The following is a 27,029-nucleotide window of genomic DNA, read 5'->3' on the forward strand; positions in this document are numbered from 1 at the left end:
TGGGTTGTCTGACGTACCGTCCATCCCATTCTTGTGAACATGATATCTCTTCTTTCTTCAAATTTGGCACAAACGTCCACTTGGACTCAAGGATGAACAGATTAGATTTTTGTGGTCAAAGGTCAAATGTCACTTTGACCTCACAAAACACGTTTTTAGCTATAACGCAATAATACATATGCTAATTGTCTATTGGGATAAAATTATGTAGTGATGACATTTTGGACAGACATGGATGTAAACTGCAACTTGACTGGTTGGTGGAGGCGTACAACTGCAAGGCAGTAATTATATTTTTGTTGTTGTTGTCAAACTGTGTAGTGCTGATACTGCAAATGCCAGCATTATTTCTGATAAACAATGAAGACTAAGCACCATTTTCTTTGTCTTTCTTTATCTTTAACAAATATTCTACAGGTTTTTAATTAGACATGATGTAAAGATTTTTTTTACATTGCCACAATGAGTAGCTGCAGTACAGTGCACCACTTCTCTAGCTGGCTTGTAGCATCAGATCCTGCACCTTAACTTTTCTTGCAAATCAATTTTTCAACTGATTACATTGCCAGAAAGTTGCATTGGTTAGATTTGATTGGTCTTGATGGGGGATTTGAGAAAGACCGGCTAAGCACCAGCAGCACGATGGGTCTGTTGCCTTTTTCCCTGCTGAAAATGCTACCTAGCCCATTTTTATTACAGAAAACCAACTGAGGACATGTCTTGATACAGAGTCGATGAACAACCTTCATTCTTCTGTCGATATTACCAACACCTCTGTCCTTTACTGCTTTGATTTACACTATTCTCCTCTCTCTCATTTACTGGTCTTCTTCCCTTTCACCCTACTGCAGTTTTAACCAATTTTCACCACTCTACCTTTGTCCCTCCTCTAATATCTGCCATTACTGCCCTTACACAAGCCTCAGCTCTCATCACTCTCTTTGTCCTTATTCTAACCTCTTTCTTTTTTCTCTCCTGTCTCCTCTTGTTCCTTATTTTTCTCGTTTCACCTCCTCCACCTGTCTCTTTCCTGTCATTTCCCTTCTCCAACTACTTCCAACAGACACCAGCTCTAGACGACTACCAGGTCAAGATCTGCCATTGTTAAGAAAACTAATAGAAAACAGTATTCAGAAGCTGCTTGATGTCTCTCTCTCTCTCTGTCTCTCCCTAATCACCCTCCATCAGTCTCGCGCTGAATCTCTATGTCTGAGTGCGTAGTGGTATTAGTTCTGCTGTGTCGGGCTTGTTCTGCTCGGGGGGTCAGCTTATGGTTCAGCTCTCCACTGTAATTGGGCTTTAAAGCCACTATACGTAAACTCAAACGCTCTCCAGCCAAAAGGCAACGTTGTTTTGTCAGCAAGTGACACGTCATTGATTAAGTTGAGATGATCTGCATTTTTCTCAGTGCAGTATAACCAGCTGGAGGAGGAGCCACGTCACTGTGATGTATGTAGTAGGTATTGGAAAATGTAAGCTGCAGTTTGCTTATTCATAGCAGTGCAGGAGCAGTAAGGTGCCTGTTAAATCTCAATAGGATTCCTGCATGTCTTAGACACTCACAGCTTAGTATTCTTTCAGATTCCTCATTCAAAAAAGACACGTAAAGACATGAAATGCAAATGAGCTTTTCATTGCTACTTTCAATACATATTGCATTGTAGCCTGAAGCTGAATCCAGTTCACGTCCCAGCACTCAAGTTTTCATCCCTATATTTTACTTTTTTTTAGGCTCTCCACTCGACATTCGTTATCATCATTAGAATTCATTAGGATCCAAAGAAAGAGGCTATCAAATTTGTCCTCCAGTGTTTTTTAAAAGGTACAAAGACTCTCTCCGTTTAGATTCATTTGCTATCTTAGCTTTTTTTTATTTGTATCCGTCTGGCTATGTCTATGTGTTGGAAAGTCTTAGGAATTAAATCTTGGACTCAGGAGTGAAAGTAAAAAACAGGTTTAATGGCAGGTACTCAGCTGAAGAAGTCTCAGAAGTGGAGCTGCATCATCCCTCACACTTTTATTTCCCTTTTTGGACTTCAGAAGAGCTTTACTGTACTGCCTCAAACTAGAGTTTATAAACTTCGAGTGCTACTAAATGACAGGTCATTAGATAGTCTATGGCCGTTCCCTTTAGTGTCATTTTGAAAAGTCTCAGTGTAATACAGTAGATGATTTTATTTACCTATAAGAGGATGACATGGAGAGGGGTGGATATGGCTACTGTAGGTAATTGCATTAATGTTAAAAGAGGTGTCTTAGATTTGTATTTAGAAAATAACCGTTGATTTTTGCATTTTTTTCTCATTGGCTAATGGTAAACTAAATTAAATTAACAGATGTTCAGCGTTAATTCAAAACTAGCCAAGAGGATCAAGTTATCCTCACAATTATTCTGCATGTTTGAGATGGTTTATGTATTGGTCATAATTTGCCGAACTATTAAATTTTTGCTATGACGTATAACATTATTTTTGTGTAAATCTTGTTTTCAGTTAATAGTATTTAGATAAAGTTTATATTCTTTTTTTAGCACGATTAAAGGCACACAAGTGGTGTTTTTTCATGCGATTAATTCATACGTCAATGACTTTCTGAGCTTTCGCACTGCGAATAAAGGCATTAACCAATCACGTTGTGCGGAGTGGGTTGAGTTACGCGTATATTTAGGAAACAACAACACGGAGGCTCTGTAGTCCGAACCAGGATGGCAAACTTTATTACTCCTTTCAGACTTGACAATCAGGGCAGACCAGATCCACTCCTTTCATTCTTACCTTTCACAATAAAAGCCCTAGATATACAATATTCACAGGTGAATATTTCACATTTTCGTATCGTTTCTATACAATCTTTATTTATATAGCACCTTTAAAAAAAAAAAACACAGTTACAAAGTGCTTTACAATATACTATATATACAGCATATATACAGCATATATATTTAAATTTATATATGTCTTGCCCCAGTGTGTAAAGGCCTTAATACTGGATTTGGATTGGACTCCTAAATCAATATTTTATCCTACAAAATATCAACTGTTATGTGTTTTTTCACTGAAACAGATAACAATCATTTTTGATAACGATAACTCAATATACTGAGCGAGACATTCTTACATTTAAAAGATTAACTTGTCGCTGTTCTCTATTCAAACTACTTAATGGATTCGGTTTCTACATATCTTTGACATTTCTGTACCACAATTACTTCCCAATCGTCAGACATACAGTATGCACATACAGTATAACAATATGTCTGTGATAAGCCAATTGGCAGATTAAACAGTCCGGCCATAATTATTGTTGTTAAGGTTTTAAGAACACACATGAAGAAAGTTAACTTTGAATCTCTGAAGCATCTCATAGGGACTGTCAAACAGTAAATGGCAACATTTATTTAAAGATATACGTGATCTTTTAGTAGATAATATAAACGTATGCACAGCATATTGTACATTTATCAAATGTAGAAGCAATTTTTTTTTCCTACAGGTGTTTTGTCTTCTTGCCGTCAGGCATAAAATGACACAATGACAATGATTATTAATAATGGGTTTAATTGAATTCAGATGATGACACCATAATTAATTTCTCTAAGGTTTGTGTCTGCGCATACAGAAGCCTGAATCTGCAAGTACAGTTGATTAAAAGAATGTGGGTGTTAAGCTGAGTGTCACTCAGTACAGGATTCCTCTGTTCGTCTGCTTGCAAACAAAACGCAGGTGCGTCTTCTGTCTCTGCCTGACCATAATTAGAGGAGCGCAGCTGTCGCCTGCACCTCTGCTGACCCTTTTCTCACAACACTATTGATCTGTCTTGTCAAGGCCGCACCAGCAGAACCGCCATGTGCATATCCAAATCCACTATCTTGTGATCAGGAAGCAGTCTCTTGATTTGATCACTGAGATGAAAGCGAGGGAAAAACACTGAGTGACTCCCAGGTGAGCAGCAAGCAAAATGGATTTCAATTCAGCTGATTGTTGTCATCTAGGGTATGAAAAGGGACTCGGCTCCATGTTACAACGGTGCTTTTGTTTTGTCTTCGTCGGCTGTGTCAGGCAGCAGAGGTTTGTCTTTTGTGGAAGGAGACAATACTCAAACCGGCTGATATTGCTGATGTTTTTTTCTGCCAGCTGCTCACCGAATTAATGCTCTGCCGTTTTCGCGCTCTGAAGTGAAACTCAAGAACGTTCGAGTCTTTTGTCTCTCCATCAACATGTTTGTGTTCTACTCGAAGGCCAAGATTTGTTGGCCAACTGTTTGCCAACCTTGTTGTGTAAAGTTGAGCTGTGCTTTGTTTGGGTGGTGTAAGTCAAACATTTGGCCAGATTCCCAGAACTGGACTAAGCCCACAAAAAAAAACACTTTTCCAATCAAAGCTCCCTATTGAACATTTTGGATGCAACAATACAGACATGTTTTTCCATGCTTGATAAACACAGATAGAAATGCAGAGGGGCATTAAAGAGCATATTTACTGGAAAATGCTACTTCATTTAATCAGGTAGGAGGCTTGAGTCAGCTCCCCAAATCAAATTAGTGGTTTCTTTCTTTATCCTCAGTGCTTACAATAATACCAGCACAGCTGGGAGCCAAACAGGGGAGTTAAAAAAAAAAAACCAATTCTTTCTTTTTTCACAGAGACATTTTGCTCTGAAATAGGGTAGTGGAGCGGGGAACAAGCCTCTCTGGAGGAAAGAAACTTTTTTTTCTCTCTGAACTGGCTGATCAATGAGATAGAGATCTTGTGGTCAATGTTCCACTCTCCTAAAAGGCACCATGGGATCCGCAGCCCACTTCATCTTTATCACTGGTCTGCGTCTGCTCTGACCGCAGGGACCTGATGCAGGATCATTACTACCACAAATAGAGATCTGGCTTCAGGGGCTGAGACTGGGATGAGCCGGCGGTCTGGGATGGAGATTGTTGGTTGGGCGGCGTTGACACTCTCATATCTCCGGTGTCTCATCTCTCCCACAAGATTTTTCCTCTGCCTTTTCTGAATGCCAGCAGCTGGCCTCCCAAATCCCCCATAAACCTTTTGGTTCGAAAGGGGATCAGGTAGACATAATAGACTACCACCTGCCCTCCTCCATCCCCTACCACCTTTGCCAACTCCACTCTGGCATCCCAGCCTTGGCATCACACTTGCTGACTGATGGACAATGTCTCCAACAGCATCTGTTCTCTAATGCTCAGTAGCCAACATAATTATTTGGCTTGCAGTAGTTCTACATCCAGCCAGGCTTCATACTCTGTGTTCTGATTGATTTCTACGTCTGATGATCTCCAAACTGATTAGCTATGTCCACTTTTTGACGTGTAAACAAAGTGTTCTCCGTCTGGCCTCTGCGAAAGCTTGTATTCAGCTCACTGAGGCTGAATGGCCGCTGTCCACCTGGCTGCAGTGCCAGTGTTTTCAAGGACAGTTCAGTCTTTCTGCCAAGCATGTGTTATATGCTAATTGATAGCCAGGTCAACGTGCGCTAATGTAAATGAGTCACTTCAAACATGACTGATGAACAGCACTATAATGCTAGCTTTCCCACAGCCATGCCTGACACGTTCCAAAACCCATAAAAGTGTGGCGAGTCCAAGCCAACAGATGTAGTTGGTCATTATGTCTGCGCTCTCCATATGGCAGTACTCCGCATCCACCTCCCTTTCACCTCCCCTCACTCTGAGTTGGACCCCCTCTCGGCAGGCTCTTGTTAGGTTCACAGTGGACAGGTAGCAAAATGACTCGGGCCCTTGTCAGCTCACCAACCGAGGCAATTCAGAGCTTGTTGTACTGGACGGAAGGGAAATTAGCTTTCACCTTCACTCCACTTCAGAGCACCGGTCTACTCGCTAATGCCTGGTCAGATTTGAAACTACCTTCTCGAATGTAACCTTGTAATTTCCATTGAAGTGGGGTTATCAGAGGTTATCGGTAAGCGTATTCAAAGCAACGAAAAACCCATGGCTGTTTCCAACAAGCAGCCAACAGCGCATCACTGGCTTGACAGTTTGAAAATGTGCCGGTTCGTTTTGCTCCTTGTTTTAATAGCTAATCTGAGCAGATCAGAGTGCAATCTCGGTGTAATTAAGGCGAGTATATTGTAAGCACATTATAATTGGGTTGAGGTATTCTTGCTGCCAAACAATGGTGCCTCCTTTCCTTTTCCCCCACTGCTCACTGTGTGTGTGTATGTGTGTGTGTCTCACTTGTGCAAAGCCTGTGTCCTGTGAGAGCTTCCTCATTAAACGCCTGTCAAACCTCTGTCTGCAGACCTGCCAGCCTTTTCTGTCACACTGCAGGAAGCACACACACACATACACATACAGTAGTATATGGACATGAGCACACAGACTGAGCAGACTCTTTCTGTGTCATACACACACTCTGAAAACACAAGGGACAGAGTTGTACCTTTTGTGGTTTGGATGTACGAAAAGGTACAACGCTGTACCTTCATTTTTCGTCGTTACTAGGGCTGGGTATTGTTTGAAATGTTTCAAGACTGGTGTCAATATACTCCCTGGACTTCAGTACCAAAACAAGACATTTTACCAAAGAGGAATTTATGCAAGATCCTTTTTTCTAATAATCAAATTAACTTTGTCTTACAGCCTTGTCTCCTAAAAATTACATTCCCTTACAACTAAACTGCATTCTCAATTACATTTGGAAACGTAGTTTGTCTTTGAGGTATCACAAATACGTTTGTAAAGCAGGTGATGTAGTATATTGAGCGCCTGTAAATGGAAGTCACGTAGTATAATAACAAGTGAGACGGGCGGGAGGGGTGGTTGATGAGTCAAACAAACACAGGACTTTGCCCCAGGAGGCCGCTGTTCGTGTCCTGTGTGAAACTAAAAGTCAACGTTCACTTACGTAGTCATTTTAAGCCAAACCATGATGTTTTTTTACTTAACCTAACCAAGTAGTTTTGTTGCCTAAACCTAACAAAGTAGTATTGTTGCGTTTTTTGCTTTGTTTTGTTTTTGTTTCAATTTACAACGTTAACCAAATGTTTTAAAACTGTTTAAAAGACTGCGACGCTAACGTTATTGAGAATGCAGTTTAGTTGTATTTAACACAAAGCAATTGTACATGTGCCTAAAACAATTTAAATCCAAAATGTAACAAGAATATATTCAAATTAAGAAATCATGATGATAACGCATCTGATCATAGAATAAGTAAACAAGACTTTGAATGGGACACTGCGGTGACTTTTGCCAGAACACAATGCCATGTCATCCGGCAAGGTGCTGCTTTGACCAGTCAAATATATGCAAGCATATGTTCCTAATAGATTATTTTGCAACGTACTATAAATGTTTCCTTATGATCGTAATAACGAAACATCAAATGATCGCTGCCTTGATAACTTTCCAGCCCTGCAGGATTTTGGTGTCTGATATGCTTTCAAACCCAAGGATCTATTTCTCTAACTGGACCTTGTATTTCATCGTCTAACTGGTACATGAAACAGTCCTCACCAATGCAGCCATGTGCATTTTCTTTTTTATTATTATTGAGGGCTGTTTTCAACCTGAAAACACAGTTTTTGATACCTGGTGCTAGAGATGTAGGCTGCCATCCATAAAGTCCAATACTCCATAAAGTCCAATACTCAGTTCCAGTCATTACATAATGATTACAGCATAAACAACTTTTATGACTTCCTGTTCTAATAGCAAATAAGCACCGCATCTTCTAAATAATAAATGAGAGCCACAATGCTCTGCTTTAACTTGAAATGTATTTGTAGCCCGCAGAGACCAAACAATAACAAAGCTAAATGCTGATGTTGTTACTGAATCCCCTGAAACTGTATGTCTTGAGAAATGAACCAATAAAGTGGAGAACATGAGACAGATTGCCTTTGACAACAGAATCAAATTTTAAACCGCTCAATTCAATGAGGCCATTTAATGAGTGCTGATTGCAACCCCTTATTCATTCCTCACTCTCCGTTTATGTCCATTATGTGTGTTTACCTTTTCCTCTTTTCCTGTCCTGCACACGCTTTCCTCCGTCTCAGCCTCTTTGTCGCTCACTTCATTGCTCTCTTCTTCTGTCTGTCAGACTGTCAGTTTCCCTCCATCCCTCTCTTCATTCCCTCCCTATTTCTGTCTTTCACTTGCACTCAGTCTCCCTGTCCTCACCCACCATTCATTCCCCTGGCACACGCCTGTCTTTCTCACCAGCAGTCACTGTGCTATTTAGTTCAATTTACAGTGAAGCTACCAGATTATTAAAAGCGAAGCGGTTACCTTGGGCTTTATTGTTTCCCTGAGATTTTTCCTCCCCTCACAATTTTCAGATGTAATTAGTTTCACTCCCACACCAATAGTAACACTGCCGTGCGCAGATGCTTTTTAAAGACACTTCCATCTAATTTTGAATTACAGCTTGTTTACTAGTATCTACAAGTTGTTTACACTGCCTCTAATAATTATTTGCTTTAGCCAAATTGATTAACACTAGTAAACCTTACCTGAATTTAACTGCTGTCTCTACTAATAATGTTGCAATTTGTGACAAGAATATCAGGAAGCCACAGAATGGTGGGAATATTTATATTCTGAAAATGTTTAACTCAGTCACATGCATGTAGAATAACACCAACAACAAAAGATTTTTGGACAAAGTGGTTATGTAAAGAGGTTTACTGAGTTAGATTGCCTTTCGATTATGTTGAAGAATGGTTTCAACATGGTTTAATCGCTCACTGTAGATCAGGGGTCGGCAACCTTTTTGAAATGAAGTGCCATTTAAAATTGTCTTGTTAGTCAGTGTGTAAAATCAATATTTCAGTTAACATTAAGGCAACATGTATAGCAACATTTAAAAAAAAAATTAGGATATTATAATTATACATGAGAGCACTTTACAAGAATGCTGCCATCCTTACCGTATTAAAACATCCACATCAGAGTTGAAATCATAACCCTACCAACCTTCCACCAATCTTGTTCATCAGCAATAACAAACAATAACAAATTCCACGAAGAAGGCAACAAGTTCTAACCAATAAGAGGCAGAGTAGGGCGGGTCCTCCAAGAATGCAGGTGGGGAAAAAAAAAAAAAATCAAACTACTGTACATAACAGGCGGTGCGACTGCCAATGGCTGTGAAAGAAGTAATCTGGCATGTGGAGGAGAGAGCACTTAAACATTTCCAAAAAACTGTCTTGCATACTTGTTACTAGTGTGCCATTGGTTAAGCATTGTTAGAGGAACCTTAGGCACATTTGCCACCATTGGCACACGTGCTGAAGGTTGCCTACCCATACTTGTCAACCCTCCCGATTTTCCCGGGAGACTCCCATTTTTCATTACCCTCTCTCGGTTTCCTCCCGGGGTCACAATTCTTCCATATTTTTCCCGTATTTATGACAAATTTTCACACTTTTTTTCCTTTTCATTTCCTCAACCTGCTTCTGGCACTGTACAGCATCTATAAGCCCTACTGTTTCCATCCAGACTACAATACAGCTACACCAAATGTTGTTTCCTGGCGGGAGAGAGCTGCTCGCCACGGCTCGTGACACAACAGTTTGAGCCGCGCTCGCTGCTGGGTTCACAGCACGCAGCGCTCGAAGTTGGGCTTTGCTGGACAGTGAAAAGCCATGAAAAGGTTGCGTTATGTATGAAAGGGCCTTCAGTGAGTGAGAGATGGAGAGAGAAATGGAGAGTACTAAGAGAAAGAAATGCTCAAGCAGGGCAACAAATGAATGAATGAAAACTGATGAATAGTTTCTGCCACAGATTCAAGCAAGTTCATTCCAGAGGGGGGAATTATTTTGTTTTCTTTCCTGAAACTTAAAAGCAAAATTAAAGTAAGCTAATTAACATAAAAATGCTACAGTGCAACTATTATTTTGCAATTTATTTTCTTAATAAGAGTCACCAGAATGCAGGAAAAAAGTCTCTGAAACTCTCATTTTTCTCCCTATTTTTAAGGTCTCAAGGTTGGCATTATGTGCCTACCCCTGCTGTAGATGGTAGGAAAATGAAGCCAGTAAAGCCCTATGAGCATGCAAAACTTATAGACAGATAGAACCTTTAAGCAGCATTAATTGGGCATCTGAAACAAGCAGTGAACACAACATTGACATATTATCACCATAAGAAGTTGATGAACGTGTTAGCCTAACAGCCTATTTTGACATCTGGCTTGACGAATGTTGATCCAATGTTCATTCTCCTTTTAACTCTTTTAACTGTTGCGAAATCCTGAGAAAAGATTTTGGTTCATTATCTATTATTTTCGCTGTTATGTTCTCCAGCTAGTCGCTAACATTGTCTGCCATTGTGTGCTGGGCAGGTAGCACACGATTTTATCAGAGCTTTTTCACTTAAAACAGATGCCTGCTGTGGTTGGAAATGACTGATGAGAGCAGTGAGACTGAAGCAAACGGTTAAGTCGTGGCTGTAAAACTGCAAAACGAGCTGAAAGACACTGAAGGGAACTGCAGAGCTGGGTGATAACTCTCTGTGGGTTTGTGACTACGAGCGACCATTTCACGTTACACATAATCGTTTGATCCATTGTTATTAAAAAGATACCAATTAGCGCAGCTTTAACAATTACCACACACCCAAACAAAGAGTGTCATTGTCCGTAACAGTAAATCAAAAAGTCATAATTTGTGATCAGATGTGCCAGTTTGCTGTTAAATTGACTCACTGTAGATTAGTTGCTGGCATGGCAAACTTGTGAGCTTCCTTCAGAGTGATGATCAGAACGTGTTCGGTTCAGCGTCTTTGAAGCTTTGCTCTGCAAACACACATGGAGGAAATATGTTTCTGTTTTTATTTTTGGGAGTAATTGACCAGCGGAGTGACTGATACTAGCTGTTGGTTGCAGATAAGAAGTCTGGTAAGCGACTTTGATGTGGCAGACAACTTGCTGTTAGTAATGTGGAGATTGATTTTCTTAGCTTAGAGTACCCCTGTTTTAACTCGAGTCTTGATTCAAAACACTTTGTCACTCCACCACGTGAGGAGGATAGCAACTGACAGAGTTTAACAACCAATTAATCATATTGCTCCAGCCCGGGGGGCAATGTGTAAAGGCATGATGTATAGATTTGGTCTCTCTTTCCAGGCCTCGCTGTAAGCTACAGCTCCCTTGTGAGTGCTAAATGCTAAAAAATGATGTTCAATCATTGCAGATTAAGTGAATTTTCACTAAGAAAAAAATGCATGTTAATGAAATGTTTCCAGTAAATATGTTTTTGGGAAAAAAATACCAGGATGTCTAGTTAAATATTTGTGTGAGTCGAGGCTGCATGCTGTGGAATTCGATGATGAATCAAGACTCGTAGCCGAGTGATTCCCCCAGAGATGCCAGCGTTTGTAGCAATAGGGTCCAATGGGCCAGTGGGATGGAAAAAGGACAAAGTGTGTGTATCTGTGTGTTTGTGTGTGTGTGAGTGTGAATATCCGTGAATTTGTGTAAGCTGCTTTCTAAGCCCCCTGCTGCCTCAGATACAGCCTATCGAAGCGTGTCAGGTTTCTAAGTGAAAGGGGTCGGGTGGCACCAGTCTGCAGGGCTGAAAAGGAAGGAAAGAACGCATAGGGAAAAAGGGGGCGAGTGAAAAAAAAAAAAAGAGTAAACAATCTGGGATACGGAGAGAAAGCGACAGAAATGAGAAAAAGGGTAGTGAGAATTTGTACAAATGCAACAGGGAAGATGAAGGACACACCTGGAGAGGGGCACATTTCCCCAGCGTGGTGTACGGCTATTACCCAGGTTTTAGGACTCCTTGAGAGGTACTGAATGGCGTTCCAGCAGCGGCTGTCAGTAGTGGCCGCGCCTCCATCCATCCAGGCACCCGGGGACTCCATTACACCCCGATGGGCAGGGATGGAAAACCAATCGAGGGGATATGGGGACGAGGGGGGAAGCAATGTATGGGCGCTGGGAACCACACGGACAGGCAATCTGCCATGATGAAGAGGCTGCCTTGCCTGTCCCTCCTCTCGGACCCAGCATGTCCTCCCGCATCCCCTTCAAGCCCCACTGCGCTCTACTGCAATGCCTTGGCAGCTGACCGACCCGACACCTGCCACACTCATTCGCACTCTCCCCGCTTTTTTTTTTTTTCCTCCCAAGGCCTCACTGTACTGGCAGCATGTATCCGTTCACATCATCACACGGAGGACTGAAGCAGAGATGATTTCATCGGAGGGAAATAGATGGCAGACGTGTTTGAATTGGGGTGGAATGTAATTTATGATTTTCCTGAAGTTCAGCAGATTTGTAGGTGGCTCTGGTCCCGATGTGTTGCTGTGGTCACAACGTTGAAGGCTGCGAGGTTAGCTGCGGCGTACTTAACCTCCCCCTCTGACAGCGGAGACGAGCCCCGTGCTAGACATACCTGTTAGTGGAGTGGAGGCGGTATGATAAATTCATTAGGGGCGGCTAAGAAATACAGATATTTATATAACTACAGCAAATCTACGCTGTGAAAACACGGCGATCAATCTCCCTGAAGATTGTATTCCTCACAATGGGGCTCGGAGAGAAGAACTGTGCATGTATTGATTCTTACTGAAGGCTTGGTTGGCTTTCTTTAACTTACCGCTTGTGGCTGATCTTTGCTCTGAAAACTGGCAAAACGCATGCACCTTATTACATAAATGCTTCTGCTCTTTAATGTGTTACTTCCCCCCATATATTCAGTGTCATGTCAAGTGTACGGTTTATTATTGAGCGTGTGAGGATGTTTTCAGATATAGACAGGGCATTCTGTTCTTACGGTTTTGGACTGTGATACATAATTGTTTTGACTAGTCCAGCAGCACATTCGATTTTAACACTGACTACGAGGTTAAGTTGCAGGCTTACAGCTTCAAGGGTGTTATAGGCTTTGCACACAGTTCCCACATTTTAAGGGAGTGCAGCAGGACGATGATCCTCCACATGCATACATGATACATGCTGGATCAGACTTCAAGACTACCTTTCCCATTCGTAAGGCTTTGTATTTAGTCTTATCACTTATATACGTTTGTTGGGTGTTATGATAATGTTGCACATTGCTGTTTTTACTATATGTACAGCCCTTTGAGGCATGCTTTGTGATATTTGGCTATAATAAACTTTGACTTGACTTGACTTGACTTGACATGTTTACTGTATGGCCAAATAGTGGAATAACCTGACTGGTCCGGTTAGTCACATGACCTCAGTCCAGCATGTTTCAATTGCTGATGTCTGTTGGTTGAAGAGTTCAGTCTGGCAATGATCAGAAATGATATAACAGAAATGATTAAATATGATACTTTTATGTATTTATTTAAATAAATGTTTGATAGTCCAATTCTGTTCATCTGATATGGATGTACAGTAACTACCCCTCAAATTAAAGCTGAGAGTTGGCACTTTAACTTCACAGTAACCATTTTATTTTATGTGCTGGAGTACGAAGCCAATTCTCTCAATTATGATACATGGAACAGTGCTTAAAAGGTAACCGCTTACAGTTTGATGCGTTTGACTTTTCTAGCTTGTGTAATAATATAACAGTACCAATATTCATCCTGAAAATATAACTGCTATTGTAGTCAAAAATGTGATATCTTGTCTGTGTTTGCGCATTTGTTCTAAAAGTTCCACCTGAAACCCATTGTTGAGCAGCTCTACAGCGAGCCAGGTAAACAAATGTTTGGGGTGTTGTACTGAAGACTTCTCTAACAAGGGCTTGTTCGTGAGGGTGGAATAAAAATATGTTTTAAGATCCACACTTGTACTTTACATGAGCTTCAGCGCCTCAGTCACTGAAAATATGTGTGTTCTGAATATGCACATTGCCACAGACCCTTGGGTTATCCTCGCTTGCAATTTATTACAACAGATTAAACCGACTTTTTTACAGAGCTACTGTATTTTTTCCTCTGGCGGTCTGCTTGCGTTGTACTTTTTTTATACTGCAGTTTACACTCACATTTTCTCCTGTTGTGATCTGTTTTACGATCGTTTTGTCTGCAGACGTCTGCTGCATTTTTAAACATGAATGTGAATGCAAAACGTCAATCAATTGCAAATTAAAATTAGATGGTAGTCTGACACCAGCGTCTCTGTGCAGGTGCCCTATGTCAAGGTGGCTCCAGAGGACATCCTGAAGGTTCAGTTCCCCCGGTTCACCACTCTGGACCTGAGGCCAACCAACACCGACATCAGCCTGGCCGTGGCCGGCCTTCTCACCTTCTTTAACAGCACCGCCTCCTGCCTCATCTGTGCACAGGCTGACTGTGAGTACAGGATTCACACCCTCATGACAAAATACACAATCATACACACCTGGGGAGAATCTGACAACACAGTGCAAACATTTTTGTTTAATGTCTGCTATCCTTTAACACGTGTTGGCACGCATAAACTTCTCACACGCACGCCGACTGTGTTCTGACAACAGATGCGTTGCTTATCAACAACTCACCCTGTGACATGCTCCCTTCTGAAGCAGCTGCTGCACTCCACAGCTAAAAACTCCCTCACAGCAACACGCTCGATGTCTGCATCCCAAAATAAATCACATTTACTGCGGGATCCTTTCACTTTTTCAATGTCATCATCATCCTAAAATTAAAATAATGATATGGCATGCTACGATGTGTCATGTATAATTTGTCTTCAACCTTCAATATCAGTGTGATGTCTGTAAGAGTCTGTGTATACTCTTAAAACACTGTCTGCTGATGATTCAAACACATCTTTAAGACAGACAAAAAAGAATGAGGATGGAGTTTTCAGCTTTATCCACCAGTGATCTGACCGTCTCCTTGTCAAAGGCACTCTTTAGATTCTAAAGATACTAAACTGGATGACCTTAAAAAAGCTTGAAAATCTCCTAGAGGGAAGTTATTTTCGTAAATAGAGAGGAAGATTAAATCATGGCCTGTTCCCACCCTCTTGCAGTCCAGCAAGCACTAATTACAACTCCCTAGACAAAGGCACAGTGACCCTGAGTGGCCCCCGCTAACCTTTTTCCTAATCAGCACAAGGCTTTGAAGAAAGGGAATAGGCTTGAGGCATCAACCATGTGTCAGACGGCCCAGAGATGGCAATGAGCCACTGTGAACCGCCCACCCCTGCCTATCTCAGTTCTCAGTTCTTCTGCCTTTCAACTTCCTCTTTGACTGTCTCTTGGTCTTTACTTTGGAGTCTTGTTTCATTCATAACCTTTAAAGGTAGGGTTGGTAGTGCTGTTCAAATACATATTTGTTGGAGTTCTCATTGAGTGAGTCTGAGCCGGAGTTGTTGCTTGCTTCGGGGCTTCACTTTAATCAGCAGGTGGCTGGCAAGACACGTGAACTTGGCTTGGGTCTTGAGGAGTTATAGCATTTATTCATTGACAAACTGTACACACACTGCACTGCTATGTTCACAGCTATAACATTACTGCTAACTTCATATTCACCATCGTCACACACCCACACTCTGTCTCTCGACCGGATGCTCACTAACGTTACGCCGGGCTTGTAAGTCACTGGCGGACACCGTGACAGAGTACGCCAGGCAGTCACACAGCTGACCACCTCGCAGCTTTACTAAATGTTAAATAAAAAATAAATGTGCCCACAACAACATGCAGCATCGGGCTGCAACAGTAAATCTCCCGGTTAGGTGAACTGGGAACTCAGTTGTCTGTTTTGCTCATACACTGCAGCTGGTGATAAATGATGGATTTAACTTGTTTGTGCTTCGGGTTATCGTTGCAGCTGGGCGGCTTGTTAGGCACTTCAACCAAAGCACCTCTGAATGCAACACACTATCTTGTTGGTTAACGGTTAATGAGGGCCGGCTAACGGCCAGAAAAAAAATATGTTTATGTTCATAATGATCATTTTTGGGGGGTGGCTTTGGAGGGAGGCCTGAACGCACAATTCTCTCCTCTTTTATACAGCTAGTGCAGAACCCGTTCGAGGCGTGGCAGTTCCGAGCCTGTCGGTTGGCGCCCGGAAGTGCTGCTTGCAGCATTGTTGAAAACCGCTCATCGCTCGTTGACTCTAGGGAAGTGCAGAAGAGTTTGGTTTTGACGTTAGTATATCCAGCATCGAGCAGCAAAAGTGAACTGCAGTCAATGAGCCGCGGCCTGTAAAGGCCCGCTGCAGACGACACGCTTGACTCAGTCTGCAGAGCCCTGAAGCCCCACCCCCCGCTGCTGCACAGACCGCTGTTCGCTTATTTATTCAAAGTTTAATAATATTGAACATTGTCACGTGTCCAAATTGCACCAGCTCCGACACTGCATGTCCTTGGATCCCCAGCAGATCGGATGAATGGTCCCCGAGATATGTGAAGGACATACATACACACAGAGGCACAGACAGACATATCTCTTGCTTTATAGTTAGATTTGTCATTCACTTATCCAGAAATTGAATGCTATTAATTAAGCCTACCAAAAAAAAATACTATATATCTAATGGTAGTTTAACCGAACCCCACTACATAACCCATTATAACTGCAAGGGTAAAAAATATATCATTAGGTGTTTTTCCTTCTAGGTGTTCCTGTACCTGTCAGTCATTCTTCATATTCTAGGCTCAGATCCTGTTTTTCTGTGACATTTATTCCACCGAGAGTTGATTAATAAAGCTCTGGCGAGAATAGTGATAACAAGTGAACCTTTTAGACACCCTCTGACTTTAATATTGGCGAGTTTGGAGAGGAGAAACTCATTTTAACATTACTTTTCTTCTTCCTTCTGGATGTGTGTGGGTGTGTAGGCTGGTGGGGAGGTTCTCAGTCTGTGTGAGTGGGCTAAGAGAGGACTGGAAAGGAAATTAAATGAAATGAAAAGAAAAGAAATGAAATGAGGGGAGATGAGAGGTAGATAGAAGAGACCAAGGGGAGTCCAAAAATGAGAGAGGATAGGAGAGGAGAGGATGCTATCCGGCAGAGGTGAAATGTAGTGATTGGGGTGAGGGAAGGGGGAGGAGGTAACTATGCTGGAATTATACATTGGCAACAAGAGGGAGACAGTCCAGGAAATGACGCGGCTGTATTGATTGCTCCCTCTCATGTGACCCTCATTCATTCAATAGAAAATGCAGCAATTGGCAGCATGCCTGGGTTTATGTGTGTGTGTGTTTCTCTCCGTGTATTTGTATGTGTAAAGGTCTGCGTTCAGCAATAGCATCAGCTGAAACCCATTCGACTTTGGCTCCGGCTCGCCCGGCTCCGCCACTCCCCGTCAGCTCACCCAGTCAGTTGGTCGGTTGGCAGCCTGCTGTCGGTGGCTCGTCCACATGTGCCGGCCTCATTAATCACCCAGGCCAGTGACAGCCTAATAGAGCGTGGCCAATTCATGAATATTTTCCAGCCATGGCTGAGGAGGCAGGACTGGAGGTGGAGCTGTGCCCAAAGGCACGGTGCACACCAGGTCGGACATTAATCTAGCTAACCTCCCCTATCGACGGCGGCGTGTGGAGTAGCAGCACTGTAACGCTGGCCCACGTCCAAGTGGTTGACATTTTTTAGACCTGCTGGGTGGCCCCACGTGTTGTGTGGCTGTGGTGTTTGGTAAATGAAAAGAGACGCACCTAAAAAATGCACGCACAGGACTCGCCTGAACGCACAGTGCAAGCCACATATATTTACATGCATGCTGTTCCTGCGATCACACACACTGTGCTACAGGAGTGCACTTTCATTAGTGAGGTAATTGGTGCAGCTGTCAGTAAGCTGAAAGAGAACAGGCCGTAAACTCCGAAATTTGACTGACGCTGCAGTGCAGGATTTCTAAAGAAAACAGTAGGCTTCAAATGCTTGCGGAGCATTATTCCACCTTTGATAGGCACAGTTGGAGACCGAGGTTTGCCATTTTAGCTCGCTGCATCGTTCCACTGCAGCTACAGTAGGAAAGAGCACTTTCATTAGTGGTCGTATCAGGTTTCCACTATAATCTGTTTGTTTTTATTTAATGTATGCATGTGTGCCTTATGCTAATTGCTGTCTTTTCCTGGTGATGATTGCATGTCCATGTCATCTGCAAGGGCTGACCTACTGTCATCACTAACCTGTATTCAGCATTACTCAAGTGGAAGAGACATCTCAGTGACTTGTGAGCAGGACTGTATACAAAGGTGTAAGAATGACAGGAACATAGTAATTGCAGGGGGATGGTCTTAATACTACATAATTACTACATGATAATTGTAATTATGCTGTGGCTACTAATGATCCTGATGTGGAAGGTATCAATGTGAGTAGTCAAAGTGGTGGTGGTGCGAGAAGCAGCAGCACTTTTAAAAGCTTCTCATTGAATAGATGGAAGGCAGTTGGCTCTCTTGCTGCTTTTTAAAGAAATGAGTTGACTCAGTAAAATGACATTTTGGATTTGTCAAGGGTGGGTGGAGATGGAGGTGCAAACGTGCAGTATTTCTCTTTACTAGAGTAAAATGCAAAGCCTATACTTATTTTTTCTATCTAATTAGAAAAATGATGAAAGGGATTTCGGCTGATACCTCACCTGGGTCAATAAAAAGATATGAGACATCTCTTGTTAATCATGTATAGTAGTCTAGAGGGGGTTGTCACATGACAATAACCAGGTTTTACAGAAAATCTTCAAAAGAAAATGGTAATTAATGTGTGTTTTCATTCACTACTGTTATGCGAATATTAGGATTTGGGTGCATTGAGACAAACAGCTGGTGGAGCTAATTCTCCAGTCAGGTGCCATTAAACCATTGGAGAAGGATGAGGCACAACAAGATAACATAATTAACAAAGCGCCACTCAAACCTCAAAACGGTGAAAAACAATGGAGAAAACTTGTTGGACATGTTCCATTTATGTCTGTGTATGTATTAACCGTCTCCTCATCAGTCCACACAGATCTGATGTTTTTGTCTACTGCTATTTTTAGTCTGCTCAGTGGACGTTTAGGGCACGTGCTTCATGTACAATACATAGTGATTTATTCGCTAAGTCAACACATTCTTACTCCCTACTCGTCAAATTGGCCACTTGGTCAGTGCCACTCGGCATCGTTGACCGACACACGGGGTATCCCTCTTGCGTTACTTTTGGATGGACCAGGGACGACGTGTCTTTTCAAAATAAACTTCCGTTTTCACAGGAAGTTAGGTTTAGGCAACACAACCACTTAGTTAGGGTTAGGAAACGGCCGTGGTTGACGTTAACTTCACTGACTAGTGACTCACAGGACTCACGGGACTCACGGGACTGGCGATGCTGACGAGTCATGTGACTAACGACTGACATAACAAAATAAGTCAACGTTACTTTTAGTTTCACACAGGACAGAAACACCGGTCTCCTGGTTGAAAGTTTAATGTTTGTTTAACTCATCCACCACCCATTCTGTCCGCCCTTAGCAGACTCTCATGCTATTAACAGTACCGCACTTGCTACGACCATTGAATAACGCCACGGATGGGTTTACATTGGCGTTAGTTGAAAGTCCGGTTTGACGCATACTGTTGCTATGGGTACCTCCGTGCGTTTCCAATGCCGAGGGGCGCTGCCCAATCAGCGGTATTTGTCGAGTTGAGAGTTAGACCAGGTTGGCTAAGTCTGCTTTCATTGGACTTAGCATTTTGCTTTTAGCGATACACCCAATTTTGTATTTTTTTCCCGGATTTTTGCCATCTACACTCAAAATGCACATAAAAACAGGTGATAGTGTGAAATCCAGCAGCGAACTTTCATCCATTCCTATCTCCCTCCATCATTTATTTCACTAGAGAGCAGTTAGCTGTCCTTTTAAGACAAAATAAAGAGTCAGAGACCTTTAAAATATAAGTATCCCTCGTGGCACTCTCTATAGGGGGGCATTTTCCCAACAGAACAGGTTCACTTGAACTCTGCTATCTTTGCCTTTTTGCCATTTTCTCAAGGTTGTTTTTCCAATTGAGCAATTCCACTCCCACTCAAGCTGTGAAACCTACAAATTAAGCTTTCTGCAGGATAAGTCATTTGTGGTTTCCTGTGTGCCGCATGAAGAATGAACATGAATGCTGTTTGCAGAGACAACAAGAAAGATCAGCAGGAGCCCATTAGATCAGCACCACCACATCGTGTGACAGGTGGATTATAGTCAGTATTGATGGTTGTACTTTTATGGTTATTTGGGTTAATGCAAAAGGGTAATATGCTCAGACATACTTTGAATGTTTTGACACATAATCTTGCCTACAACATTTTAAAGTGATGGTCCCAATGGTGGCAAAGTCATAAAACTCGATCTTACTCTCTGCTCAAGGCTAAATGATGAGTCATCGTAAAAAGTGTTAAAAGCTTTGACTGTGACCGAAGGTTTCATAATACATTATTCACCTACACCTGTCAAGGAATTTATATTCAGCTGCTGTATTATATTCACAGGTTAATATTATTAAACTGCTGGTGGCTCTGTGTGGTGGCAGTATTTGCTTTGGGGTACTTTGTGTGTGTGTGTGTGCGTGTGTGCGTGTGTGTGTGTGTGTGTGTGTGTGTGTGTGTGCGCGTGTGTGTGCGTGTGTGTGTGTGTGTGTACGTGTGATCTTGCAGGCACCCTGTGGTGACAGTATGTGAAAGGTAAATGAGTGGTTACCTGACTTGAATGTCAGCCATCACCTTTATCTGTGTGCCAGAGAGAGTCGGAGCCACGTGTCATCCATACCAATGAGGTAGTGTGGTAACTAACACACAGGTTTACTTCAATACTTGTGAGGATCCTCTTTGACATAATGCATTCCTTAGATTCAAACCTTAACTTAAATCTTCACAACTACTTACTCGACCCCAACTCTCACATCCTTAATGAGTAACTTAACACCTGGCCTGATGGATGTGGTCAGAGGTGTATGTGGTGTGACGGCGTCATAGAGTCCACCTGTACATTACTGCAGTAAGGTGAGGAATTGAACCACTCATTTTTTTTTAATCTCCAGTACCGCTACAGAGCTGTTTTTTTTACGAGTCGATCCCTGTTTTGTTTGTCCCAACGGTTTCACACTATTACTCTAATCTTGAGGTAGCGGCAATGTCCCAGAAATGCAGCAATGTGCCAGCAAAGACAGGACAGACTGCAAGATAGTAACTAGAGACCATCTTGCGATGGGATCACACCAGCCATGACGCCAAATCCAGGCCAGGGGCGTAAAGTGGGGAGGCCAATGGCCAATCTCCCACTTCCTACCTCCCTACTTCCAGCGTCCTTGCTCGGACCACACCCATCTTCAAACTCTGCCTTCATTTTGATCTCAATTACACATCTGTAAAGTTTCGTGACTGCATCTTGCACGGTTGCGGCATTATCACGGTCACAAAATCTGTCCACAGACATATAAACACCCGGCAAAGTACTGAAAACCGCCTCTGTGGTAGTTCCTGCTACAGTAGGTGTCTCCATGACCACATTTTGTCATGATGACTCACACAGACTCACAAGGTGATGTGTAACACAGATGTAAACTTTTATGCAACTTTTGTTTGTTAACGAGAAATTTACACCGAGCGCCTTTCAAGATATTCCTTAAGAGTTCAGTCCAGGTTTCTGGTGGTGACAGCTGCATTTTCTGTGGCTGCTTCACAGTAAAAGCCATCCTGTAGTTCACCAGTTGAGCGATTTTAATATGAAGCAGCAACAGTAAAAAATGTTTGGTTTGCATTTATAGTTACTTATCAGAGTGCTGATTCAGCTATAGAGGAGCCATCAGTTCACTGTGACTTAGATATAATTACAAACAGTAATGTCAGACTACTTGCATGGTTTGTTTCCTGTCAGTGTGTGTGTGTGTGTGTGTGTGTGTGTGTGTGTGTGTGTGGGCATTTGTCGTATACCAACCAATCTGTATCACCAGCCTCCTCTCTGTGAAGCTTGGGTAGCCTACAGCCGTCATATCGAGTCCTTGGACCGTTTTCACATAAGCTGCCTCCAGCGTATCCTGGGAATTACCTGGCGGGATCGTGTGCCTCACACTGATATACTTGACTAGACCAACTGCAGAAGTATAGAGGCCATGATCACCCAGCGCCATCTGCAGTGGCTGGGACACGTGATAAGGATGCCCCCCATGTTGTCTACCCTGCTGAGTACTCTACAGCCAGCTACATCACGGTCGACGCTCAGCTGGAAGGCCGAGGGAAAAGCTATAAAGATCAGCTTAAAAACGCTTTGAGGAAGTGCAAGATCAGACCCGAAGTCCTGGAGGATGATGCTGCTGACTGTTCCACTTGGCGACAGCTGTGTAGGGATGGTGTTGTGTATGTTGTAGATGGGAAAGGCAACCACAAGACAGTAGAAGAGAGCCAGGAGAAATGCTGCGACAGTTCCCACCACCACCACCACCACATATACATAGCCCACCTGCAGTAGAACTTGTGGGTCCAGGATAAGACTATTCAGCCATCAAAGAACTCACCTTTAAAGGACTGGACATCATCAACAATTTCGATGGAAAACCGAAGAAGAGAAGTGTGCGTAGTACATTTTAATCCTGCACAGTAATGGCGTACTCCATTTGCTACTATGAAAAGTACTATATAAAGGGGTACATGCTAAATGTAAATAGATTGAATGGGTATTGTTGAAAAATGGCAACCATAAATTATATCAAAAACTGGGTTTGATTTAGTGAAAATCTTAAGAATTAGGCCTATGACTTTAACTGAAACCTAATTCTAATCTTAGTTGTAAAACCAAGTCTTCACCTTCGAACAGTCCTATCTCTTAAAGGGACTGTTTGTAAGAATCAGAAATGCTTGTTAACAGCGACACCTGTGGCCGTTAAGTCAACGCCGGGCTCGCGCTTGCTCGCTCTACATAGACATGAACGAGCATCGCTCAAAACAGTGAGGCGACACACGTCAGCTAAAACCACAATACAGTATCTCTATAATAACTCTATATTTCAGCTGCTTGGCAGTAACGTTAGCTGACCAGACGGAGGTCTCTCCATGAATCAATGCTGATCCTAGTGTTGGATTTTCCTGCTTCAGCATCCCTTTTGCAGTGTGTAGTGTGCGCGCATGCACGTGAGGTGGAGCGAGCTGAGTGAAGGCAAGCAGGCAGAGGAGCAGAGTACAGCAGAGACTCCGGTCCTGGAGACCAAAACTAACGGTCTCGCCTGCATACTACGACCGCTGCAACACTGTTTTGCAACACGGGCTACACTAGATATAACTTTGCGGTTTTGGTGTTTCAGTGTAGTTTGTGTTGTGTCTGAGTCTGAACAGCTTAGCCACACACGAGCGCGCATATGCGAACGCACATGGGACACCGACCTGGGTGATTTATACGTGTAAAAAGTTACAAACAGTCCCTTTAAACATGGTCCTAATAAAGCACACACACACAATCACACACAGAGTCCGTCTCAAAGTCTGTGGAAAAGAATAGACGCGTACTTTACAGGACAACATACACACACCCACACAATCCCACAGAACTTGTTTTCTCTCTGCACAGGGACCTATACAAGTCTAACTAAAGGAAAGACATTCTTTCATTCAGCAGCATGTTTTTCATTTGATTGAAACTGGTTCACCAGAGCAAACAGTGAGGGAGCAACATGGCTGCTGTAAAGCACCTTGGTGGAAACTGATTCTGACTCCCCTTTGAATCCTGTGCAGCCAGAACACTAAAGAGAATATGAGCTTTTCTTCTGTGTGTCACTCTATATGCGTGTGTGTGCTGTTTCACCAGCTGCATCTAGTACAGTGTCTAATGTCATGAACAAGAAGAGTGGATGCAGGAGGCAGGCAAAGAGGGCGGTTTAACAGAAGCTATTTCAAGCTCATCAAAGTTATTCCGCGTTGTACTGCAGAGGAAGTCGATCTGACAGGTCGGGAGACAAAGCCAGGCGAGCGAGCAGCAGCCGGGAGTGATGTCTCATGAGTGCACAGACACAGGTAGCCAGGTACAGGAAGACAAACACACACGGTGATATACCGCCGTACAGACGGGCTGAAAGACGGGCAGACACTGAGACATAATTATAGAAGCTATTAGACATGATGCTGGTGACTGGAGCAGCACTGTAGCACGTGTTAATGTGCTGTGGAGAAGCTAAAGGAGTCAGCTTGATAACTTAAAATTGCTTGCACCAAAATTGGTCTCCATGTGACAGATGAACTACTCTGCTGTCGCCATGGCAAAACGCACATAAAAAAAGCTGTTGACGCCAAAGTCTGGAGGGCCATTTCGTTATTACTTTATAATGGAAATAGCAGGTGGAGGCTCAGATAAATGCAAGTCCTTTTTGTATGACTCTCCTTGCCAATATCAAGAAATGTTATACGAGATCTGCCAAATTGCCAAGGTGAGGCCAGTGTAACTATCACACCAAAACGCCGTGGTGTACTGCTCAGAGTCTTATTCAGGTTGTATTTTATCTCTGCGACACCCCTCACAAATTAGTCTAAACTCCTATATGGAAAATTAGTCCAATAACCTCTCAGGGTGTGCTAATATATGGATGCCGAGTGACTGGTAAAATGCAGCTGGGAGCGTTTTGATTAAGTCAGCCAGCCATGCTTTAATTAGGGCAAATCCCACTTACCTCACTAGAGTCAAACGGTCTATTACCATGGGATAGAGTACAAGAGAAGTTGCTTGAACGTCCCTTTGTGTTTGATGGCTTTACAGTAATTGTAATTAAAGGTAATCAGTCCACTTGCTCTGCATGGAGACGTTTTTACGGATTCATTGTCTTCAAATGTGGCAGAAAAACAAACATTTTGTTTGTACTTGAGGACAGTGTATGCTTATTACATTCATACTGCATTAACAGCCATCATTCTCTGAATTGTACTTGACTTTCCGTAACTTTTTTGGCTATGTATTTTATTAACTTTTGAAAAAAAAAAGACTATTATCTCCTTGGGAGAGTCTTCCCTTCATTACAAGTAACCCTCTTATGTGTTTTTTTCTTTTTTTTCTTCTTGTGTGCGTGTGTTTTACCGGCAGGCTTATTGAACCTGGAGCAGCTCCTCAGGCAGTTCCTCATCTCCAAGGAGACTTTGTCAGTGCGCATGCTTGACGACAGCAACGACCCGACCCCGCTCCTGAAAGAGATACGAGATGACAAGACCGCCACTATCATTGTCGATGCCAACGCCACCATGTCTCATGTCATTTTGGAACGGGTTAGTATGGTTCACTTGATAGCTGTGTTATTTATGCACTGTTTTCATTCGTCATAGCTTTACAGGAAATTCCCAGGCTCCACATCGATTTAACTCTCGTGCATCTCAAATACGAAAAGTAAATGGAAAACGCCAGTGGCAAGAAGTGTTCAAGGCTGAAAATAATTGTGCATGCGGAGAAGGGTATTTCTTTAAGTGTAAGGAAAAGTTGGTTAGTCTTCCGTTTTGACCTGTAAATGTACAGGTTGTATCGCCCACACAAACAGTGTGCGGAACATATAAAAAGGGAAATCTCCTTTTCACCCGCTTAATCAATTTGCTGTCTTGAACCAGAAGACAGATTATGTGAATTTACGCACTTTTGGCAGTGGGCACAGCATTTAAAAGACGGGGTTACAGAGTCTGGAGTCTACTCTGAAATAAAAGGAATTGAGGCAATCTTGTCAAACAAACCTGTTACACCGAATTATATGGATGAGAGCATTAAATCAAGTTGTATTCCAATGATTCATCTTCCATTCTGCACAGTTAAGTGGATTAGTGTGAGTAAGGACAGACTCGTAAAATGAAGGAGCCCTTTTGTCTACTTTCTAATACAGTGCATGTTGTGGATTAAGACAGGCTGTTCTGTAAATCAGTGAAGCAAATCAAGTGGACGGATTCTTTCATGTCCTTCTTATCTATCATCCATCATAGAAATATACCTATAAATGTAATATGTAGGGTTGTCAATCGATTAAAATATTTCATCGTGATTAATTGCACATTTTTTTATCTTTTCAAAATATACCTTAAAGGGAGATTTGTCAAGTATTTAACACTCTTATCAACATGGGAGTGGGCAAATATGCTGCTTTATGCAAATGTATGTATATATGTATTATTGGAAATCAATTAACAACACAAAACAATGACAAATATTGTCCAGAAACCCTCACAGGTACTGCATTTAGCATAAAAAATATGCTCAAATCATAACATGGCAAACTGCAGCCCAATAGGCAACAACAGCTGTCAGTGTATCAGCGTGCTGACTTGACTATGACTTGCCCCAAACTGCATGTGATTATCATAAAGTGGGCATGTCTGTAAAGGGGAGACTCGTGGGTACCCATAGAACCCACCAAAATGCAACACAAGTTTAGAGCGTTATTTAGCCTCCTTCACGACAAGCTCGTATGACATGGTTGGTACCAATGGATTCCTTAGGTTTTTCTAGTTTTATAATGCCAGTATCTTCATTCTAGCTTTAAAACAGAGCCCGCTACAACGTAAAAATTGCAAGTTGCGTTAATGCATTAAAGAAATTAGTGGCGTAAAAACAAATTTGCATTAAAGCGTTATCATCGCGTTAACTTTGACAGTCTTAGTAATATGCAAAACCATAAAGTCCATCATGTATCATGTGAAAAAAAAATTACCTGGATGTGTTTTCTCTGCTAATGGCATATACCAATCATTAAAACATCATTAAAACCTTGACTACCACATAATGCTACTCCTGATTGGAGACTTATGTTTGTAAAGAGCCTTGATAGCATCAATAAAGGTGATAGTGGGAACAGAGGAAGCGAGGGTTTTTGGCAGCAGCATATGGCCGCCTGGTAATTAATGCACACCTCATTATTTCTAGAAGACGATGGATGGAAGGCTAGAGTGGAGGTGGCAATAACAGGAGACAGGAGGGAGTTGGGAGACGGAGAGATGTTTCTCTTGCTTCTCCCTCATCGTCTCAGTTATAGTCTCACTCTCTATCTCACAGTAGTCTTCAGTCTCAATCTCTCACCTCAATCAAGTGTTCAGGCTGCCATCAGTGGTCATCCAGTCACCATGGCAACCCCGGGCCACAGAGCAGCGGGAGCCCACAGTGGGATGTCTTTCTTTCTCTCTTTCTCTGCTCCCCTTCTCCCTCCGTCTGTC

General features: G+C 42.4%; 1 protein-coding gene across 5 annotated transcripts in view; it reads left to right on the forward strand.

Annotated features, from left to right (window-relative positions):
* Positions 1–27,029, forward strand: part of grik4 (glutamate receptor, ionotropic, kainate 4) — a 334,598-nt gene that overhangs the window by 212,585 nt on the left and 94,984 nt on the right. For all 5 annotated transcript variants that reach the window (XM_037775509.1, XM_037775506.1, XM_037775510.1 and 2 more), the window contains exons 6-7: positions 14,091–14,256; positions 24,931–25,109. In XM_037775509.1, the coding sequence (XP_037631437.1) occupies positions 14,091–14,256; positions 24,931–25,109 (345 nt within the window). The remainder of the gene's footprint in view (positions 1–14,090; positions 14,257–24,930; positions 25,110–27,029) is intronic.

This window comes from Sebastes umbrosus, chromosome 7, assembly GCF_015220745.1.
Source record: "Sebastes umbrosus isolate fSebUmb1 chromosome 7, fSebUmb1.pri, whole genome shotgun sequence".
Classification (NCBI taxonomy): Eukaryota; Metazoa; Chordata; class Actinopteri; order Perciformes; family Sebastidae; genus Sebastes; species Sebastes umbrosus.